Consider the following 19,674-nt stretch of genomic DNA (forward strand, 5'->3'; position numbering starts at 1 on the left):
CTAGAAATGTAACAGTTCTAGATGGCAAACTGACAACATGCTTCATATTTCTTTAGATAGCTCAGGAATTTCGACCTAGCAGATTCTACTCACAGGAATTCAGCCTAAGGAAATAATTGGACAAATGTCTGAACATATTCTCAACAGATGCTGTGTCAGTCAGGGCTTTCCAGAGAAACAGAACTAATACTATATATATATTGAGAGAGAGAGATGGATCTATTTTAAGGAACTGGCTTATGCCATTGTGAGGGCTGGAAGGCTGGCAATTCATGTAAGAGTTGAAGTGCATTCTTGAGTTTGAAATCCATCAAGGCAGGTCAGTAGGCTGGCAATTCAGGAAGGGTTGCTACCGTTACAGCCTTGAGGCGAATTCCTTCTCCAGAAATCTCAGTTTTTGATGTTACAGCCTTTTGCTGATTGGATGAGGTCCATCCAAATCAGTAATCTGCTTTATTCAGAGCCAACTGATTACAAGTTAACCACATTATTTTATTATATGTTATATCTACAAAATACCTTCACAGCTACACCTTGATGAGTATTGAACAAGCAACTGGGCACCACAGCCGAGCCTCGGAGACACATAAAGTTAACCATCACAGACGGTCAAGGCTGACTTCACAGGTTAATAGGAGTCAACAAAAGACGCTCTTAGTCCAACACCCCATTTTCCCTTCTTGTGTCTCCTCACTAACATTTGGGTGTGGACCACATGCCCTTGCTTTTTTAAATTTTTAATGGAGTATAGTTGACTTACAATGTTGTGTTTTTTTAAATTTTTAATGGACTATAGTTGACTTACAATGTTGTGTTATTAACAGTTTCAGGTACAGAGTACAGTGAATCAGTGATACATGTACATATATCTACTCTTTTTTAGGTCATTCCAGAGTATGAGGAGAGTTCCCTGTGCTATTTAGTAGGTCCTTATTAGTTTTCTATTGTATATACAGTAGTGTGTATATGTCAATCCAATCTCCCAGTTTATCTATCCCCCCTTACCTCCTGGTAACCCTGTTTGTTCTCTACACCTGCAACTCTATTTCTGCTTTGTAGATAAGTTCATTTGTACCCTTTTAATAGATCCCACAAAACAGTGATGTCACATGATATTTGTCTTTGTCTTCACTCAGTATAATTTCTAGGTCCATTCATTTTGCTGTAAATGGTATTATTTCGTTCTTTTCATGGCTGAATAGTATTCCATTGTCTATCTGTGCCACATCTTCTTTACCCATTCATCCGTCCATGGACGTTGTTTCCGTGAACCACTCTTTCTTAGGTCCAAGATACCACGTGCTTCTGGATTTCCCATTTCTTTACTCCTTCTTAGCCTCTTGAAGATATCCTCTTCAAATTCACATCTTTGAATTATTGGGGCTCTTGCATCCAGACACACAGAACAGGCACCCAACAACAGCTTAACCAAATGCAGTGGGGTGTAGAGGCAGGCAGACTAGGCCTGGCTTGGTGGACCCCAATTCCTTCCCATTCTCAATCTGCTGACCTGGGTTTGTGCTCTGGTGCCCATGCTCACAAGATACCTGCTGCCCTCTTACAGGGTCTACACCAGCAGTGTCTCCCCACCAACTCTCTGGAATCAGATTCATTTATTTATTCAACAGGTGTTCTTCACAACCTACAGTGCCAACACTCTTCTGGCACTGAGATGACAGAAGTGAAAAAATATATAATGATCCTTGTTCTTGGGGAGCTTATATTCAAATGAGGGAAACAGAAAGTAAAGAAGATAAACAGGTGAAACCTGCCCTGGGTCAGATGTTGGTGGGTAATATGGAGAAAAAGAAAACACAGGGAACTGCGGCTTCTTGCTGTGCATTTTTACCTGTCACACACAGGTTTAGGGGTGGGGTGGACCCAACATTTTTGGGGGAACTCATTTAGCCATATTGGGTCTCCTTTAGCCTTACTCTGAAGCCTTCAGTACTCTCTACTCTTTTTATCTCTGAATTTATAAAAGCCCCCAAAGTGGGTAAAACCACTCCCAGTGCATGGTTTAGGTGTGTTAAGAAATGTAGATGCTTAGAGCTCAACCTCATTGTTTAAGCAGCAGGACCCACTTCCCTACAATCTTCTGAAGGTTTTTACCTGAGTCCTTTCTGCCTCTCCAGAGCTCTTTCCCTTCACATGGACCTTGGACATAATTTCTTGGACGTGACTAGAGAGACTCCCAGGCAATCAGGTCAGTATTAACCAGCTCTCACAGAGGTGTTTCCCCCTATTTTAGAAAAGGATATAAAATTTGTTTTTTTCTGTAGAATTAAATAATATTAAAATGGAAAAAAAATATTAAAAAGGAGAGGGGACAGGAAGGCAGGGGTGTGTGTGGTAACTTCAGACAGGGTAGTCAGGGAAGGCCTCCTGGAGGAGGTGACACCTTAGCTGAGAACTGAGAGAAGTGATAGGCAAGGATCGGGGTGTCTTCCCTGTACAGGGGTACTAGCTGATGATAGAATATGGTGCTGGTCATGGTTTTGAAAAATCATAGGAATGCAAAGCTATATCTAATGAAAGATCAGTCATGTGTGTGTGTGTGTGGTTGTATAAGTGTACAAACTGGAAGTTACATTCCAAACCAGTGCGAGGGTTTCATCTTGGTAAGGGGCAAAGAACTGCAGGAGAGAGAAGTTGAAAATTTCCCTGTTTTTTGTTTGTTTTTTTTTTTAATGAGAGAAACTACTCCAGGTAATTTGTATAATTAAATTTTTTTAAAAATCACCTTCTAAAATGACTGACTTAAGGCAATGGGGCAATGAGTGGGGAACATTTCCTAATACATTTTCAGAACTAAAAAAGTAAGCCTGTATTTTGTAACAACCAGGAAAAAAATAGAACAAGGTGATTTCTGACCTGTAATTATTTTTACTGTCCTTTGGCCCAGCCAGCAGATGACCCAGGGAAGCTCTTATCAGACTGCCTCGCTCCCACAACGTCCGGCTCTGTGCTGCCAGCATCACTCTGGCTAGCTACAGGCACTCCTGCCACAGCCTCAAGGGTGGAAAGAGCTTCCCCCCAGCAGGTGACAACACTTATTAATATAAGATGATGGAGAAGCAAAGGGAGAAAGAATGCAATGGGCTGGGCCTCCGGAAGGCAAAGCCCCAGATCTTCAGCCCCCATACCCAGCCCAGGGCTCATCTGCCTGATAACCTGGTTCTCACAGTTTCCCTCCCTCCGGGAAACTGGAGATAAGCTTCCTGGCCACTGGGGCAAAGGGCAGTTGGATGCAGTGTTCGGTTGCCCTCTTGCCATGGTCCAGGCTGGTCAGCGGCTTCCCTACCAGAGCACAGATAAAGTCACTTTATCATGTCTCTGCCCTCTGACCTCCCTTACAAAGAGCTCCAGGTTCTCAGTCCTGCAGGTCGGCATCAATCCGACCACGGTGTCCTCTTCCCAAAGAAGCCTTAGTGCTGACCTCGAAGATGGACAGAGACGTCTTTTCAGATCTGTGGCCTCGTCCTGGTCCCTGGCTCAGGACCCTAACAGGCTTGACAGTCATTAGTCCATTTTCTTTGAGGCATGGAAATGTAGCCTGAGCTTTTTGTTTTTAATTTTGGCAGCACCACATGGCTTCACTTTATTTCTTCATAGCTCCTCATTATGGATTTATGATGACTGCAGACAGTAAAGTGTGTGTGTGTGGAAAGCCAGTCCTGAATAACACTGTTGTTGTTGTTGTTTTTATTCTCTAAATTGTGTCTGACTCTTTCTGACCCCATGGACTGCAGCCCACCAGCCTCCTCTGTCCATGGGATTTCCCAGGCAAGTATACTGGAGTGGGTTGCCATTTTCTTCTCCGGGGATCTTCCCAAACCAGGGATCGAACCCGAGGTTCCTGCATGTCCGGCATCGCAGGCAGATTCTTTACCACTGAGCCACCAGAGAGGCCTCCCTAAAGAATACTACTAGTAAGTAAAGCTGCTCTGTTAATAAACTTACTTTGGTCCCATAGGATAAAGCAGCTGAAAGGAAGATTTTAGCTACTTATTACCAGGTTTGGGTAAGCTGTGACATCAGCCTTTGCACTGGGTATGAATATTTGTATACTTTCTTTAGAAAATATGGAGAAGGGAATTATTACCCACACCAGTGTTCTTGCCTGAAGAATCCCATGGACAGAGGAGCCTGGTGGGCTTCAGTCCACAGGGTCGCACAGAGTCGGACATGACTGAGGGACTAACACTTTAGAAAATCAAATCAGCTGACAGAAGTTACATAATGCTGATTTTGTTTCGCGAGAAACGAAAATCCTACTCAGGAGGAGTCCAACCATTATTTATGGCTCAGATTTTCTAAGTTTTCCCTGAAACAAATTGGTATTCTGAATTTCCAACATTCTTCCCAGAATGCTTTGTTGATTCTACACTGAGAGATGGAGGAATTTTTACTCAGGAAGGAAAATATTTTTCTTTTTTTTCTGAGAGGAAAATATTTCCAATTGTACCCACATCAATTTTTATGGTTGGTAAAGTATTTTCATTATATTAGTCAGAAAGAGTCTGGCCTAAAGTACAAAACCAAAGGTATTTGAAATGGCTTCCTAGTCAGGAAGGTCTCGCAATAGCTCAGTTTCTGGACTCAGGAAAAACACACGAGGTCGTGGCTGGCCAGGAAGGCCACCTCACAAGAGGGCTGACTCTTTTTTTCTCTGAAAGCTTGGAAGTGGAGTCCGAGTTTATTTGTTGACTACACTGTTCTTGTTTCTTGTAACCATAGAGTCTGGTTTGGTTGAGTGTTTCTTCTGTCAAGGCTCCTGCCGAGCCAATATTTATCATTTCAGAAATTTCCGTGAGTCATAAAATAAACCCGAACTCTGCTGTACCTTCTATGGGTACTTCTTTGCTAGAATTATTTAAAATAAAAGGAAAAAAAATGCTGGAATCCAACACAGCATTTACCAGACCACATACACACTTTCTTCTGCATTGAGGGTCCTTCTCTGAGACGTCAAAGCCATTTAAGGTGTGCGGCCTGCTGCCTGGACCCTTCCTGCTCACCAGTTCAGACCCCTGGCTGGGGGGTGTGGGGGAGAGATGGGGGGGAGGGAAGGGGGGCAGGCTGGGGCTGGGAAACAGAGGAAGCTGAAGTTTGAAGCCAGGAAGTGACTCACTGGCTCACAGCACGAGAAATACCAATGAGCAAGTGATTCCTTCCAGCTCCAGCATGGAAAACCTTGCCAGGGTACCACCTCTCAATGACTGAGCCTGAATTTACTAACCAAAAAAATAAAAATAAACGACAGTATGATGTGACATGTCGGCCTCTCACTGACATGGATGAGTACGTGACATTAATGCTCTTTTCTCCCTTTGTGCCAATCAGCTCCCTCCCCCCAGATGTGGATGCCTGAGAGAACCCCATGAGACCACCACCTGGACAATTATAATAACTTATTGATTTTGCTGTAAAAATAGGCCCTGTGTCAACAGCCCAAGGCCCAGAGTTTCTCAACCAAAATTCAAGGGCCTGCCTTAGTAACACTAGAACAGGATTCTCTACAAATGGCTGATACTGCACCAGATGCTCAATGAATCTTCTGTTTAGAGCAGGCATCACATTTTTGAGCTAAAGAAGTTAAACTCATCAATACATTCAGTTTGCAGGTGAGGACAAGGAGGCCCGGAGAGGGGTATGGTACAAGAGGTTACACCAGCTGGAGCTGGTGACAATGGTATCAAATACCTCATTGAGAGACTGATGGCAGAAATACCGGTGTCTTATAGTAAAAGGCCCTCGAATTTCACATCACAACCACGGTCCCTCGGCTGTTTCCCATGTGGGAGCTGTCATGGAGCCTGCTTCAAGCTCCTCATTGGGCAGACCTGGGTATCTTTGGCTGAATTATCATCTGGCATCCTTTCTCCCATCCCCAAAGGAAAGGAAAACTAGGAAGCACGGCAGAGCAGCCCCTGGCGGGGGGGGGCGGGGAGCGGGGGGAGTCACATTTATATCAGATCTCAGTATCTTGGTCTGTGGAGTCTAACATTTTGGTAAAAATGCTCGGTGTTCTTTCCTTCCAAACATCAATCTCTGAGCGTCCCCTCTGGACTCATGTTCCCCAACCTCAGTAAGAAATCATGTTGGGAACAAATGCTTTCTTCGTCTCTCTCCAGACGCCTCACTCATTAAGCTCCAGTAACATCTCCCTACTATGATCTGCCCCATCAGTGGGAGTTTGAGAATTCCCAAGAGATCCTGGGCGGAGTTTATCTTGGCATCCATCTGTTCGCACTCGTGATCTCCTTGTGGCAGGGCCCATGACTTATTCATCTTGTTCCTGGTGGCAACATGACCACAGCTGGCAAAGAGTAGGATCCCAGTTGTCAAATCTAACTGAAAAATATTGCAAAGTGGCGTCCTGCAGTGAATGCAATGTTTTGCCTCCAAACACAAACTTTCATTTTTTAACACTTCATTTTCATATGAGAAATTCAGGTGGTGAAAACAGATGGGATGGTGCAAACATCCTTTCAAAAGGCCGGGCTGCTAGGACTCCTACTTGGTTGGTGTGTATCAGACTGAACCATAAGAAAGTCCTGTTTTTGTAAGTCAGAGGTAGTTAAGTGTTGCCCATTTTCTTTGTTCAGACTAACAGAAGTGAAAAGAATATAACTACAAAAAAAAAAAAAAAAAACAAGAATATAACTACAGATACATTGCTTTTTACTTTTCATGAGACTCTTGAAGGGAATGTATGGGCCAGGAGGGGTGAAACATCACTGGTCAGAATAATTGTGTGACATTCTACCCCATTTTCTCTAGTAGTACACTATCACCTGAAAAACACATGTTATAGGTATTCAAATTTTATGTTATATAGCAGTATATGACTTTAAGGATTAACAGAGAAATTGATAGTGTTACCATGGGACTATCCTGTTCCCATGAATACACTAAAATATATTTAGTGCTTTTCTAAAATAGGCCCTTGGGGCTGCCTGCACCCGCAGAACTAGGCTACTGTACAGGAATGCCCAGAATGCCATTTGCCTTGGTTTGTATATCCCCCACCCGCTGTGGTATTTAGGAAGCAGCAAAGGGTCCCCAGTTCTCTTGTTGGCACCACTATGAGTGATGTCATGTGGCCTGATGACGATAAGCAGACAACTTACTCCTCTGGGCTCCTAAAGACCATCTCCTCCCCTCACCACATCTGTAGAACAGGACTAACAATTGTTTCTACCTGTGGCCATCACCACTGTCACCTCCCAATAGCCATGTTCCCTTCTTCCTCAGGAAAGGAACCCGTTTCTTAGCCGAGCACACTGCTGCTCAAAGAAAAGACCACACTTGCAGACTTCCTTGTAGCCATACGACTGAGTTCTCGTTGGAGAGATAAGAGGAGAAGCCCCGCCTGGCACTTCTGGGAAGTTTCTTTAGAAGGCAGAGGTAGATGTCACATTTCTACTTCTGCTCTTAAGAAGCCTGGAGGCTGCCACTCTGTCCTTACCACAAATCAGAAGCTGAACAGACTACTCTCCCTGGATCCGTAAAAGAGAGAACTCAGGGCAAACCGCTGACCCTCAAACTGGAGTCAGACAGGAAAACACAGGGAGCTGTGGCTTCCAGATCAGAAACTCACAAGGGGAGACTGCCGTGGGAACCAGTGCCAGGTGGGAAGCTCTGAACCGTGATGGACACGTTGCTGGAGTCTGACAGTGAAAAACTCCAGAGAGACTCAGTCGCAGGGGGACCCCCACACCCTCTGTTTACCTCCTAGAGCTCCACCAGGTTCCCACAGTAAATACCAGAGAGAAATTCCCTCCTGCCTGCATTTGGGGATGGGGAAAGGAGCCACTCTGAGATCCTTCAGAGCAGCGGTCCCCAACCTTTTGGGCACCAGTTTCGTGGAAGGCAATTTTTTTCCACAGACTGGAGAGATCTGGGGATGCTTCAGCACACTACATTTATCGTGCACTTTATTTCTATTATTATTACACCAGCTCCACCTCAGATCATCGGGCATTAGATCCCCGAGGTTGGAGCAGACCCTTGCTCCAGAGCATTTTGTTCTTCTTTTTTAAAATATTTATTTATTTGGCTGCAATGGGTCTTACTTGCAGCAAGTAGTGCAAGGGCTTCTCTCTAGTTGCCTTGCAGCATGTGGGATTCCAGTTCCCTGACCAGGGATCGAATCCAAGTCCCCTGCACTGGAAGACAGATTCCTAACCAATGGACCACAAGGGAAGTCCCACTCTGACTTCTTAACAAGGCCTGCCCTCAGGGTAAACTAGTTAACCAGAGCCTAATCAACAGGATTGTACTGAAGCCTAACTCCTCTGGGTTAGGGAAATACCCAACTGGACATAGTTGAGCTAGAGAACATAGCAACAAAATCCTGAAAACCAAAAAGGAAAAAGAACTAAGACTGAAAAATACAGAACAGAAAATTCAAGGACCGAGAGACAACAGCAAAAGGTGACATACCAGTAATGGGAAAACCAGAGGAGAAGAAAAAGAGGAATAGAAGAAACAATAGAGACTGAGAATTTCCCCTAATTATTTTCACCAAACCACAGACCCAGAAAGCTAAGAAAACACCAAGTGGGATGAATACCAAAAAAAAAAAAAAACCAAAAAACCTATATCTAGGTCTAGCATTTTAACTTACAGAACATCGAAGACAAAGAAAAAAAAAAAAAACACTGAAAGAAGCAAGGAGGATAAATCTTATCTATAGAGGAAGAAAGATAAGAATTACTTTTTCCACAAAACTCATTCAAGCAAGAAGAGGGTAAAGGGAAATATGTAAAAGTGTTGAGAGAAAAAAGCCCACCAACCTCAAATTCTGTACCTTGCAAAATTATCCTTCAAAAGGGAAAGAAAAGGGATTCCCTAGCAGTCCAGCGGTTAAGACACCACACATTTTCACTGCTGAGGGTTTGGGTTCAATCCCTGGTCAGAGAACTAAGATCCTGCAAGCCATGAGACACAACCAAAAAAGAAAGGAAAAAAGTGAAGGAGAAATAGACTTTCTCAGACTAACAGAATTTAAGAGAACCTGTTGCCAGTAGACCTGCCTTGAAAGAAATGTTAAAAGAAATTCTTTAAAGAGAAGGAATATAATAGAGGTCAGAAATTTGGATCTATATGAAAAAAGAACATCAAAGAAGTGAAGGGAAAATAAAAGGTTTTATTTTTCTTATTCTTAATTGATCTAATGATTGTCTGAAATAATAGCAACAATGTATTCAATTATACATGCTTTTGCATATATTATATACATGCTTATCTATAAGTATATAAAAATGAAATGAATCACAGGAATAATATAAGAGAAGGGTAGCAGGACAGTTACTATCAGGTGCTCCCACTATCTGTCAAGTGGTATGGCATTATTTGAAAGCAGATCTCACTTTGCATCTTCTGAGGACCAGTACCATGTGAATCACCTGGGACATATGAGACCCCACTTCTAAACACCTGAACTTGCATTTTAACAATATCTTCAGGTGGTCTGGATGCTTATCAAGATTTGAGAAGTGATGAGCTGTGGTACTAAAGAAGGACCCACTCTTTTTTTTTTAAATTTTAATCTTTTAACACCAAAAAATATTTTGTATTGGGATATAGCCAATTAAGAATGTTGTGGTAGTTTCAAGCGAACAGCGAAGGGACTCCGCCATACATATACATGTATCCATTCTCCCCCAACCCCCGCACCCAACCAGGCAGGCATATCTTCACATTGGGCAGAGTTCCCTGTGCTATACAATAGGTCTTTGCTGGTTGTCCATTTTAAATATAGCAGTATGTACATGACCATCCCAAAGTCCCTAACTATCCTTTCCCCTGGCAACCATAAGTTCATTTTCTAAGTCTGTGAGTCTCTTTCTGTTTTGTAAGTAAGTTCATTTGTATCACTCAAGGACCCACTCCTACTCTCTTAGGCAGCACATATACTAAAATTGGAACGATACAGAGAAGATTAGCATGGCCCCTGCGCAAGGATGACACACAAATTCATGAAGCATTCCATATTTTTTTCAGAATGGGAGAAAATAATAGCAAATGAAGCAATGGACAGAGCATTAATCTCAAAAATATACAAGCACCTCCTGCAGCTCAATTCCAGAAAAATAAATGACCCAATCAAAAAGTGGGCCAAAGAACTAAACAGACATTTCTCCAAAGACATACAGATGGCTAACAAACACATGAAAAGATGCTCAATATCACTCATTATCAGAAAAATGCAAATCAAAACCACAATGAGGTACCATTTCACGCCAGTCAGAATGGCTGCTATTCAAAAGTCTACAAGCAATAAATGCTGGAGAGGGTGTGGAGAAAAGGGAACCCTCTTACACTGTTGGTGGGAATGCAAACTAGTACAGCCACTATGGAGAACAGTGTGGAGATTCCTTAAAAAACTGGAAATAGAACTGCCATATGACCCAGCAATCCCACTTCTGGGCATACACACCGAGGAAACCAGAATTGAAAGAGACACGTGTACCCCAATGTTCATCGCAGCACAGTTTATAATAGCCAGGACATGGAAGCAACCTAGATGCCCATCAGCAGACGAATGGATAAAAAAGCTGTGGTACATATACACAATGGAGTATTACTCAGCCATTAAGAAGAATACATTTGAATCAGTTCTAATGAGGTGGATGAAACTGGAGCCTATTATACAGAGTAAAGTAAGCCAGAAAGAAAAACACCAATACAGTATATACTAAGACATATATATGGAATTTAGAAAGATGGTAATGATAACCCTGTATGCGAGACAGCAAGAGAGACACAGATGTACTGAACAGTCTTTTGGACTCTGTGGAAGAGGGCGAGTGCAGGATGATATGGGAGAATGACATTGAAACATGTAAATCATCATATGTGAAACGAATCGCCAGTCCAGGTTCGATGCATGATACAGGATGCTCGAGGCTGGTGCACTGGGATGACCCAGAGGGATGGGATGGGGAGGGTGTTGGGAGGGGGATTCAGGATGGGGAACACATGTACACCCATGGTGGATTCAAGTCAATGTATGGCAAAACCAATACAATGTTGTAAAGTAAAGTAAATAAATAATCTAAATTAAAAAAAAATAAAGGGGAAACAAACAAACAAAAGAAGGACCCACTTTTGATCCCTTGGAAAGTGGTCAGAGATCTCCAGACTCCTGGAAACATTCCAGGATGAGACTGGCAGGCTCTGAGACTCAGAGGTGGAGGGTGACTCCAAGTCCCAGGCCAACAGGGTTCCAGACACAGGTTCCGGTTGCAGGTGGATACAGGTGGGTTCTTTCCTCTCAAAGTGCTAATACCCACCAGCCACATCAGCATCACCCAGGAATCCTTAAAAATTCCTGGGTCTCACTGATATACTGGGTTTGAGAAATACTAGAAATTCCTGGGTCTGAGATATACTATCAGAAACTCTGGGGTAGGGCACACAAATCTGACCTTTTTTTTTATTTTTTAAATTTATTTAATTAATTTATTTATTTTACTTTACAACACTGTATTGGTTTCACAAATCTGATTTTAAGTTCTCTTTCACGTTGAAAAACCACTGCTCTAACCCGCCAAAAATTCTGCAGCAGATGCTGAGGCTTAAAAATTGCCACTTTTAAAAACTTTTTCTTAAAAACAAAAAAACAGGACAGTTAATGAGAAATGGGTTTCTATGCCGAATGGCCAGAATAAAAAGGCACATATAATCTAGACCTTACATAGTGCCCAGGAAAAACAAAAAACGTATTGATTATCTCGTCCAAAAGCCTAACATTGGGAGTACTAAAATAGTTCTGGTAGAGGCCTGCTGGGGCTTCTCTCCTGGCTCAATGATAAAGAATCTGCCTGCCAATGCAAGACGTGCGGGAGCCTGGGGTTTGATCCCTGGGTTGGTACATGACTGAGCGACTAAGCATAGCACAGCACATAGCTTCTCTGGCGGCTTAGACGGTGAAGAATACGCCTGCAATGCAGGAGACCTGGGTTCGATCCCTAGGTCAGGAAGATCCCCTGGAGACGGCAATGGCTACCAACTCCAGGATTCTTGCCTGGAGAATCCCATGGACAGAGGAGGCTGTTGGGCTACAGTCCATGAGATCGCAAACAGTCGGTGGTGACTGAACACAAAGCACATAGGATAGGCGTGTTATGCTCTGGGGAGCCTAAATTAAGTAAAACGTCATCATGCCGGTTGCAAATTCTTTGTTCCCTCTATCCTCCACTGAAACGCCCTCAGGAAAAAAACGCTGGGATTCCTTCTGGCCCTCTGAAAAGTGTGTTTCTGATGCAACCGCCCATGAAACAAACGCAATCCCAAGTTAATAAACCCCCAAACCCGGGCAGCGAGGCCGGCGCCACCCTCCCTAGGCGAGCAGGCCGTTTCCAGCCGCACCCTGCGGGCGGCAAGGCCTTCCTTCCCCGCGCTGTTCCCGAAGATAAATAAATCGCTCCTTGTTTTTTTTTCCAGACCTGAAATTAGCGGTGACTCAGAGCACAGGGCTGCCACAGTCGCCTTGGGAAGGAGGAAAAATGCGCAGACTTTACCCCTCGCCCGAGGGCCAGACGTGCCGGGGCTGGGCCAATCACGGGAGGTTGGCGGGAATCGCACCAAAGTAGGTAAAAAAATGCGGGACGCGCCCCCCGCGAGGCCGGCGCCGGGCTCCCGCAGGCCCTCCCTGCGGTCTGCTCCGCCGCGGGCCCCGCCCCTCTGCCTTCCTCGGCCGCCAGGCCCCGCCTCCTCGGCCCTCCTCGGGCCCCCCTAGGACCCGCCCCCTCGGCCATCCTCGGCACCCCCTCCGGCCCCGCCCCTCGCCGCGGCGCACACCTGGCCAGGTGGCTACTTCCATGTAAGGATAACGGCAGCGCAGTGGGCGGGGCGCTACGTGACCACGCCCCTCTCTCAAGCCCCGCCTCCTCGTCCGAGCTTGGGGAGGACTTCGTCCGCGCCCTAAATTGATGAAGGGTATTGGGTCCACCCCCCCGTCTCCGGAAGCTGAGGAGGACCCCGCCTGCCTGGAGTCAGAGGCTGGGGGGTGGAGGTGGGGGAGTGGGGAGGGTCCGCCGGGGCGGGGCGTTGCCAGGCCGGCCGGTTGCCTAGCAACGGTGGGCAGCCGGTGACGTGCGCAGCCGCGTCGGGCCCCCGGCGCCCGCCCACCCCCGGGAGGCTCGCCCGGGCTGCGGTGAAGAGGACGCTCCGTAGACTCGGCGCTAGCCGCCTCCCTCTCCGCGCTCTGCGACCGCCGCGGCGAACATGGTGAGCGGGGTCCTGGGTCGCCGCGAGGTCGGGGCGGCAAGGGAGGGAAGAAGGGGCCCCGGCTTCCGCCGCCGCGACCCGCTGGGCCGCGCGCCGGGGCGACTCGCCGGCCGCCACGTTCTTGCTGTCGCCGCCGCCGCCGCGAGGCCTCCCGCGCGGCCTCGGCAGCCCAGCTGGGGCCGACCTCCCGGCTCCCCGGCTTCGCCGCCAGGGCCCGCCTGCCCTCCCTCCAGTGGGGGCCTCGTCGGCGCTGGTTTGGCCGAGGCCAGGCGCTGGCGGTCAGCGACTCGGGCGGTTTCGGCCCGGGAGGTCTGTGCATCTAGGGGAAGGAATGAGGCCTTGATTGAGCCACCCGGGGCGGGGGAGGAGGGCGCGGGATAACCACCCGGCCTGACCGGGGCAATTCCGAACCGCGCCTGTGGCACTTGACTGCCGCCCCCGGCGGTCCGGTCCGCGTCCCGCCCGTCCTGCCGGGCGGTGGCCTGTCTGGCCTCCCCGTGTGGTCACAGATTTTCTTTTACCTGCAAACAGGTTGGCTCTGCCAGCCCTTGGCGTACAACGGGGTGGCCCTGACGCTGGGATGCTAGTTAAAGTAAATGAAAAAGCTTTGTCAAGTCTATCAAGTTAAAGTAAACAGGTGAATAAGTTCCGCTTATTCTAGATGTTGGACCTTTTCCTTAATGTACCTATTTTCCTCTCCAAAGTGGCATTCTAGTTTGCTGTAGAACCGTGGTATTAACTGGACAACCAAGTAGAACATTTAGTCATTTTCTTTAGTCCGCGCACACTGTTACCATTTTTGGTCAATGATTTGCAGGCGAAGGCTTACCAGACTTTGCTAGAAATATTACACTGTTATTGCATCTGTCTGCCTGAAAGCAGCTGGGACCAGTTCATCTGCACACAAAATGTTTTCACTGAGTAACAGTTTGAGTTTTCTTGAGGTATTCTTTCATAGCTCTGCCGACTGGCTCATTAGTGGAAGAAAAAAGATAAACCAGTAGTTTCTCGATGACTGAGAATACGGAGTAGGAATTTGCTGTTCGATTTTTGATTCTTCTTTGGTTTAATTCTGTGAGCTACAGAGAGGATTAGCATCTTACAACTTTTTAAATGCTTAAAGATTATACTACTTTATATGTTACTCTACATTAAAAGACTTCATCCAACGGCTTTGAGTTTTCATCAATTTAAGATCATCCACTCCAATGAGAGTGCTTTGAATCAGATTGGAGCCTGCTTTAGTGCCTTCTGATATGACATAACTTCATTTTCTGTTAGAAAAAAAGAATCAAGCCTTTTTACTTTGGTTAAATGCTTGAATTTTAAAGCTTAACTTCTTTCTGTACATTCAAATAAAATGAACAGTGTTTTATTTATGGCTCAGGAGGAGGAGAAATAAAAATTAGTCAAGATGGGTGGAGTCTGAATACATTTCAAACTTATGAAGAATTTATGAACTTCTCTTGTTTGGATGCTTTCAATGTGAGTTCAGAATGCAGATGACCATTTCTATTTTTTTAATTGATGTGTAGTTGATTTACAGTGTGTTAATTTCTGCTGCCCAGAAAAGTGCTTCAGTTGTACATATATATCTACATACACACGTATACATTCTCTTTTTTTTTTTTTCTTTTTTTATTTCTTTTTTAAAAATGTGGAATGCTTCACGAATTTGCGTGTCATCCTTGCGCAGGGGCCATGCTAATCTTCTCTGTATCGTTCCAATTTTAGTATATGTGCTGCCGAAGCGAGCACTACATTCTCTTTTTAAATATTCTTTTCCATTGTGATTTGTCACAGGATATTTGAATATGATTTCTTTTGCTATACAGTAGGACCTAGTTGGTTATCCTTTCTGTATATAGTAGTTTCCATTTGCTAGTCCCAAACTCCCACTCCATCCCTCCCCTAACCTCCTCCCCCTTCACAACCATGAATTGAATTTGTTCTCTGTGTCTGAGAGGCTGTGTCTCTTCTGTAGATAGGTTCATTGTGTAAATGACTATTTTTAAAGGTTACTCTTCTGTTTAGCCTTATGAGCACAAGAGCATCCTCCCTTCAATCCAGCTATAAAGAATATAGTGAAGATTGAAAAGATTGAAAGTTATTCCAGACTATAGCACTTTACCTCTGTGTTTGAAACTATTTAGATCTCTTGGTTAGATGCTTGCTTCCAAGTTTCTTAGCCTTTTTTTTTTTTTTTTAAGATTAAATATTAACTGCTGATGAGTTTGTTCTTCATTAACAAAATCACTTCCTGGTACTCACTAACTTCTAGAAGCACTTGAGAATAAAGTAATTTGAAACCAACTCCAAAAATCACCCTGGGCAGTTTAAAATGAGTTTAAAATTCATGTTTACAAAGTCTCACTTTACAGTGCCAAAAAAGAAAAGAAAAAAGAAAAAAAAAAACAAAAAACACCCCATAAGCGTGCCCTTCACAGGAACCATATACACACTCCAAACAAACCTTTGGTGTGCATGTGTACTGGGTGTGCCAGCTTCCTCATACAAAGATTATTAGCAGCCTACCATCAAATTCCTAGGGTTATCTGCTGAGTAGTTCTTCCTGTTGGGTATGGATTGACACATCACAGGAGACCCGCCTAGCTACTCTTGTGATAGTGTAAATGCGTTTGCAGCATAGCTGTGTGGCTCTCTGGGGAGTCAGTGTAGTCTTGCCCCCGAAACGGTAAAGGTCTGCGTGATAATCTAACCCTTCAGTTCAGTTCAGTTGCTCAGTCGTGTCTGACTCTTTAGGACCCCATGGACTGCAGCTCGCCAGGCCTCCCTGTCCATCACCAACTCCCAGAGTTTACTCAAACTCATGTCCATTGAGTCGGTGATGCCATTCAACCATCTCGTCCTCTGTCGTCCCCTTTTCCTCCCACCTTCAATCTTTCCCAGCATCAGGGTCTTTTCAAATGAGTCAGTTCTTCGCATCAGGTGGTCAGAGTATTGGAGTTTCAGCTTCAACATCAGTCCTTCCAATGAATATTCAGGACTGATTTCCTTTAGGATGGACTGGTTGGATCTCCTTACAGTCCAAGGGACTCTCAAGAGTCTTCTCCAAAACCACACTTCAAAAGTATCAATTCTTCCTTAACCTCACTCAGATCAGAACTCGGCTCTAACAAACTGAGCTGTTGGCTCAGAATGAATTATAAATGTATCCTACCACCTGATGATTAGCAAAATCGTTTTTTACTTACAGCCGTCCAGTAGAAAAGGCATGTATTATTCCTGTGCCTATTTAACATATTTGAAAACAGTCTGTAAAGGATTAATGACTCGGGGCCTTTTCTGACTCTGTCTGGTTTTAAAATAACTTAAAAATTAATTTTGAAACATTTTAAGCAGGAAGGTACACAGAATAACAGGTTCCTTTGTACAAAAAAAAGAGAAGATTAACTTTTTGCCATACTTCAGGTTTTTATATTAGGTAAATTATGCATCTTCTTCATCACATTTCCTTCCCTCCCTAGAGGTAATGTCTCCTTGTCAAAGAAGTAAAACACTTACTGGCCAATTAAGGAGATGACTTTTGCAGGCTATTGGAATTGAGAGAAATTAATTAAAATGAGGAACATCTGCAAGAAAAAGAAACCTGGGGCTGGTAAACTGAGGAGTCTTGAGAAAGCCTGGGGATGGGTCTTAATCTCGGAGTGAGCAAGGGCAGGGTCATTTTGTTACCCTGAACACAAAATGACAGGAGTGGATTTCTTAATCATCTCTGCTTTGCAGGAGCACAGGTTCAGTTACAGTTCAACATAGTCACCTGCAACTGATTCATTTGATTCTCATTGATGTTCTACACTTTGAGCTGTACATGTGTGTATATGTAATATGTTTCCTTGATATATTTTTAGTTTTTATATAAATGTTACCATGCTTCACGCATCCTTTTGCAACTTTGAGAAAAAGAGCTTTGTGAGGTTTAGTTTTAGTTTGCATCCCATCAGCCAGTTTCTCTATTTCTTTTCACTACTTGGCATTATGTGACTTTGAAAACCAATCCAGTAGGTGTGAAATGGGTTCTCATTCTTTTGTGTTTCCCTCATTAGCAATAGTTGAGTATCTTTTCATTTTTTACAAGCATACATTCTTAGTGAGCCTGACATTGTTTAAATACTCGTCATGTCTTCATCTCAGCTCATGTGTGGATCCGTAAAGTAAATCCAACCTTAAAAGAAAATTAATGAGAGATTGTCAGAACCAGACCTGCGTAATGAAGACTGATGTCCCTCACCTCTGGCACCTGCTTTTCTTTAAGCTCAATATTCTTAATTCTAGCCAGCTGCCCTTATGAGGCTCTGGTAGTGGTAGAGTGATCCAGAAGAGTTCCATGTTTGACTGGATGTGGAGATTAACATCCTCTGCTTTATCTGTATCCTTTTCTTTCTTTTTTCCTAGGCGGTATATTTAGCCAGGATATTTAAAAAAGAAAACAAACACGGGGATAGATGGAAAATCTGTACTTTCTGCTCAGTTTTGCTGTGAACCTAAAATGTCTCTAAAAAATAGTCTATTAAAAATAAGTAAAACAAAAAAACCATTATCGTTTTTCACAAATAGAACTAGTTTAAGTCAGAATGATGTTTTTAGTATATAGGAAGACTAAACATTTGTGTTTTTATGATAGTGTAGCTGTTTTCTTTCAGTAATAATTGAGCTGAACTCAATTTGAAATTTGAAAAAAAAATTGAAACTCTTTAAAAACTGTTGTTTTAAAATGTACATTGTTGTTATCTAGAGTAAGTCTGAATAGCTAGGTCTAGTCTCAGTTGGACTCTTTGGTATTTGCATACCTAAATAATGCTTATCATTTCAGTATCTTGAGCTTCCTACCCACATAGCTTAATATTCCTCTCCAGGTTGTCCATGAGAGACATACCCAAAGATTTGTATTATACATCGCACTCAGAAATGTTTTAATCCATTTTTCTTCTGTCCTTGCCTCCTTGCCTCAGTGTTACAAGTGAGTTTTCACTTGGAATTGTCCTTCTAAAAGCTGTCCCCTATTTGTTTTGCTTGAAATTTTACGTTGGGAGAAGTATAGACGTCAGATTGGTCCATCTCAGTAATGCTTTGACCAACTTGTTGCTTAATTCATCATGGAATCTTCTGTACAAGGACCCCATAATTGAGTTGAGAATGTAGTCTGGAGTGATCCTTAACTCTTTTAAGATTGCCTTCCAGTAGCTGACATTGTAATGCTTATGTGTTCTTTACCCTATTTCATGATGTGTCTGCTATGTTAAAATTGAAGAATCTTTTTTTGGTAGATCTTTTAAAAGTAGCTGATTTCAGTAAAAATGCAATAAAAATTCTTAAAATTCATGTTTTAATTTGTAGTGAGAAATAATGAGACTTTGGCTTTATTTATTTTTGACTTGACAAGGGACCATCAAAGAACTCTTACACTATTACAGCAAGGTTTAGGATGAGTGCTTGAAAGGTAGAAACTTCAGTGCATACTATAGCAGGAAACCTAATTTAAAACTAATTTATCTTTGTGTTTGTGCTTTTGGATCATGTTAAGGGAAGACTGTTTACTCTTTTCAACATTTTTGTGTTACTTTATAGGTTGTTGCTCCTCTTTGTCTTATCACAGAAAAGAAAGATGAATTTTCTATCCATATTCCTATCTTGATCTGCTTTCAGGAGATTGCCAATTTGTAAATGTAATTAGTGTTTATTTTTAAATTGTTTCATGTAGCCCATTTTTGCTCATAGTTTTTTTTTTTTCTTGGTAGTAGTAGAGCTGAAAGTAAAGCATGGGCAAATATGGGTAAAACTTCTCTAGGTTGCTAGGGAGCAATCTTATAAGTCAGTTGTTGAAGCTCTGAGGAATTCTCAAATCACTGTATTGAGAATGTTTTACGTCATCTTTAGACCAGTGGTTGTTGAATAGAAATAAAAAGTGAATTACTTATGTATTTAAATTTTCCAGTAGCCCCATTAGAAAAGTAAAAAGAAAAGATGAAATATATCTGAAATATGTCAACATTTAATGTAAAAATGAGACATTTTACATTCTTTTCTCATTCAAATTGTTTGAATTATATATTTTTATACTCAGTATATATTTTTATACTCAACACATCTCAGTTCAGTCCCTCAGTTTTCATTGGACACATTTGGTATATATATAGATATAAACTTTACAGTTGAAAAAGTATTCACATACCTAAGTTGCTCCAAGCATACTTAGTTTTCCAGTAATGGAATGGATAATTGATTTTATTTTTTTATTTTTATTTTTTTTCATTTGAAACACTTTTTTTTTTTTTTTGTCATACATTGATATGAATCAGCCATAGATTTACACGTATTCCCCATCCCGATCCCCCCTCCCATCTCCCTCTCCACCCGATTCCTCTGGGTCTTCCCAGTGCACCAGGCCCGAGCACTTGTCTCATGCAT

The 19,674-nt window shown here is 43.2% G+C and overlaps 2 protein-coding genes and 2 non-coding genes across 4 annotated transcripts in view; 2 read left to right on the forward strand and 2 right to left on the reverse strand.

Annotated features, from left to right (window-relative positions):
* The window catches only part of BFSP1 (beaded filament structural protein 1), a 65,337-nt gene extending 52,672 nt beyond the window's left edge, over positions 1 to 12,665 (reverse strand). The window contains exon 1 of the mRNA XM_043479070.1: positions 12,462 to 12,665. The gene's annotated coding sequence lies outside the window, so the exon portion shown is untranslated. The remainder of the gene's footprint in view (positions 1 to 12,461) is intronic.
* On the forward strand, positions 9,903 to 10,009 carry LOC122448998. Its single transcript, XR_006271819.1, has one exon. It is a non-coding gene; the product is annotated as a U6 spliceosomal RNA (small nuclear RNA).
* Positions 12,666 to 13,071: 406 nt separating the features above from the next.
* DSTN (destrin, actin depolymerizing factor) overlaps positions 13,072 to 19,674 on the forward strand; it is a 27,132-nt gene continuing 20,529 nt past the window's right edge. The window contains exon 1 of the mRNA XM_043479072.1: positions 13,072 to 13,245. Coding sequence (XP_043335007.1) covers positions 13,243 to 13,245 — 3 coding nt within the window. The 5' untranslated portion in view covers positions 13,072 to 13,242. The remainder of the gene's footprint in view (positions 13,246 to 19,674) is intronic.
* Positions 14,897 to 15,003, reverse strand: LOC122449106. Its single transcript, XR_006271908.1, has one exon. It is a non-coding gene; the product is annotated as a U6 spliceosomal RNA (small nuclear RNA).

The sequence above is a fragment of the Cervus canadensis genome, chromosome 10 (genome assembly GCF_019320065.1).
Source record: "Cervus canadensis isolate Bull #8, Minnesota chromosome 10, ASM1932006v1, whole genome shotgun sequence".
Lineage (NCBI taxonomy): Eukaryota > Metazoa > Chordata > Mammalia > Artiodactyla > Cervidae > Cervus > Cervus canadensis.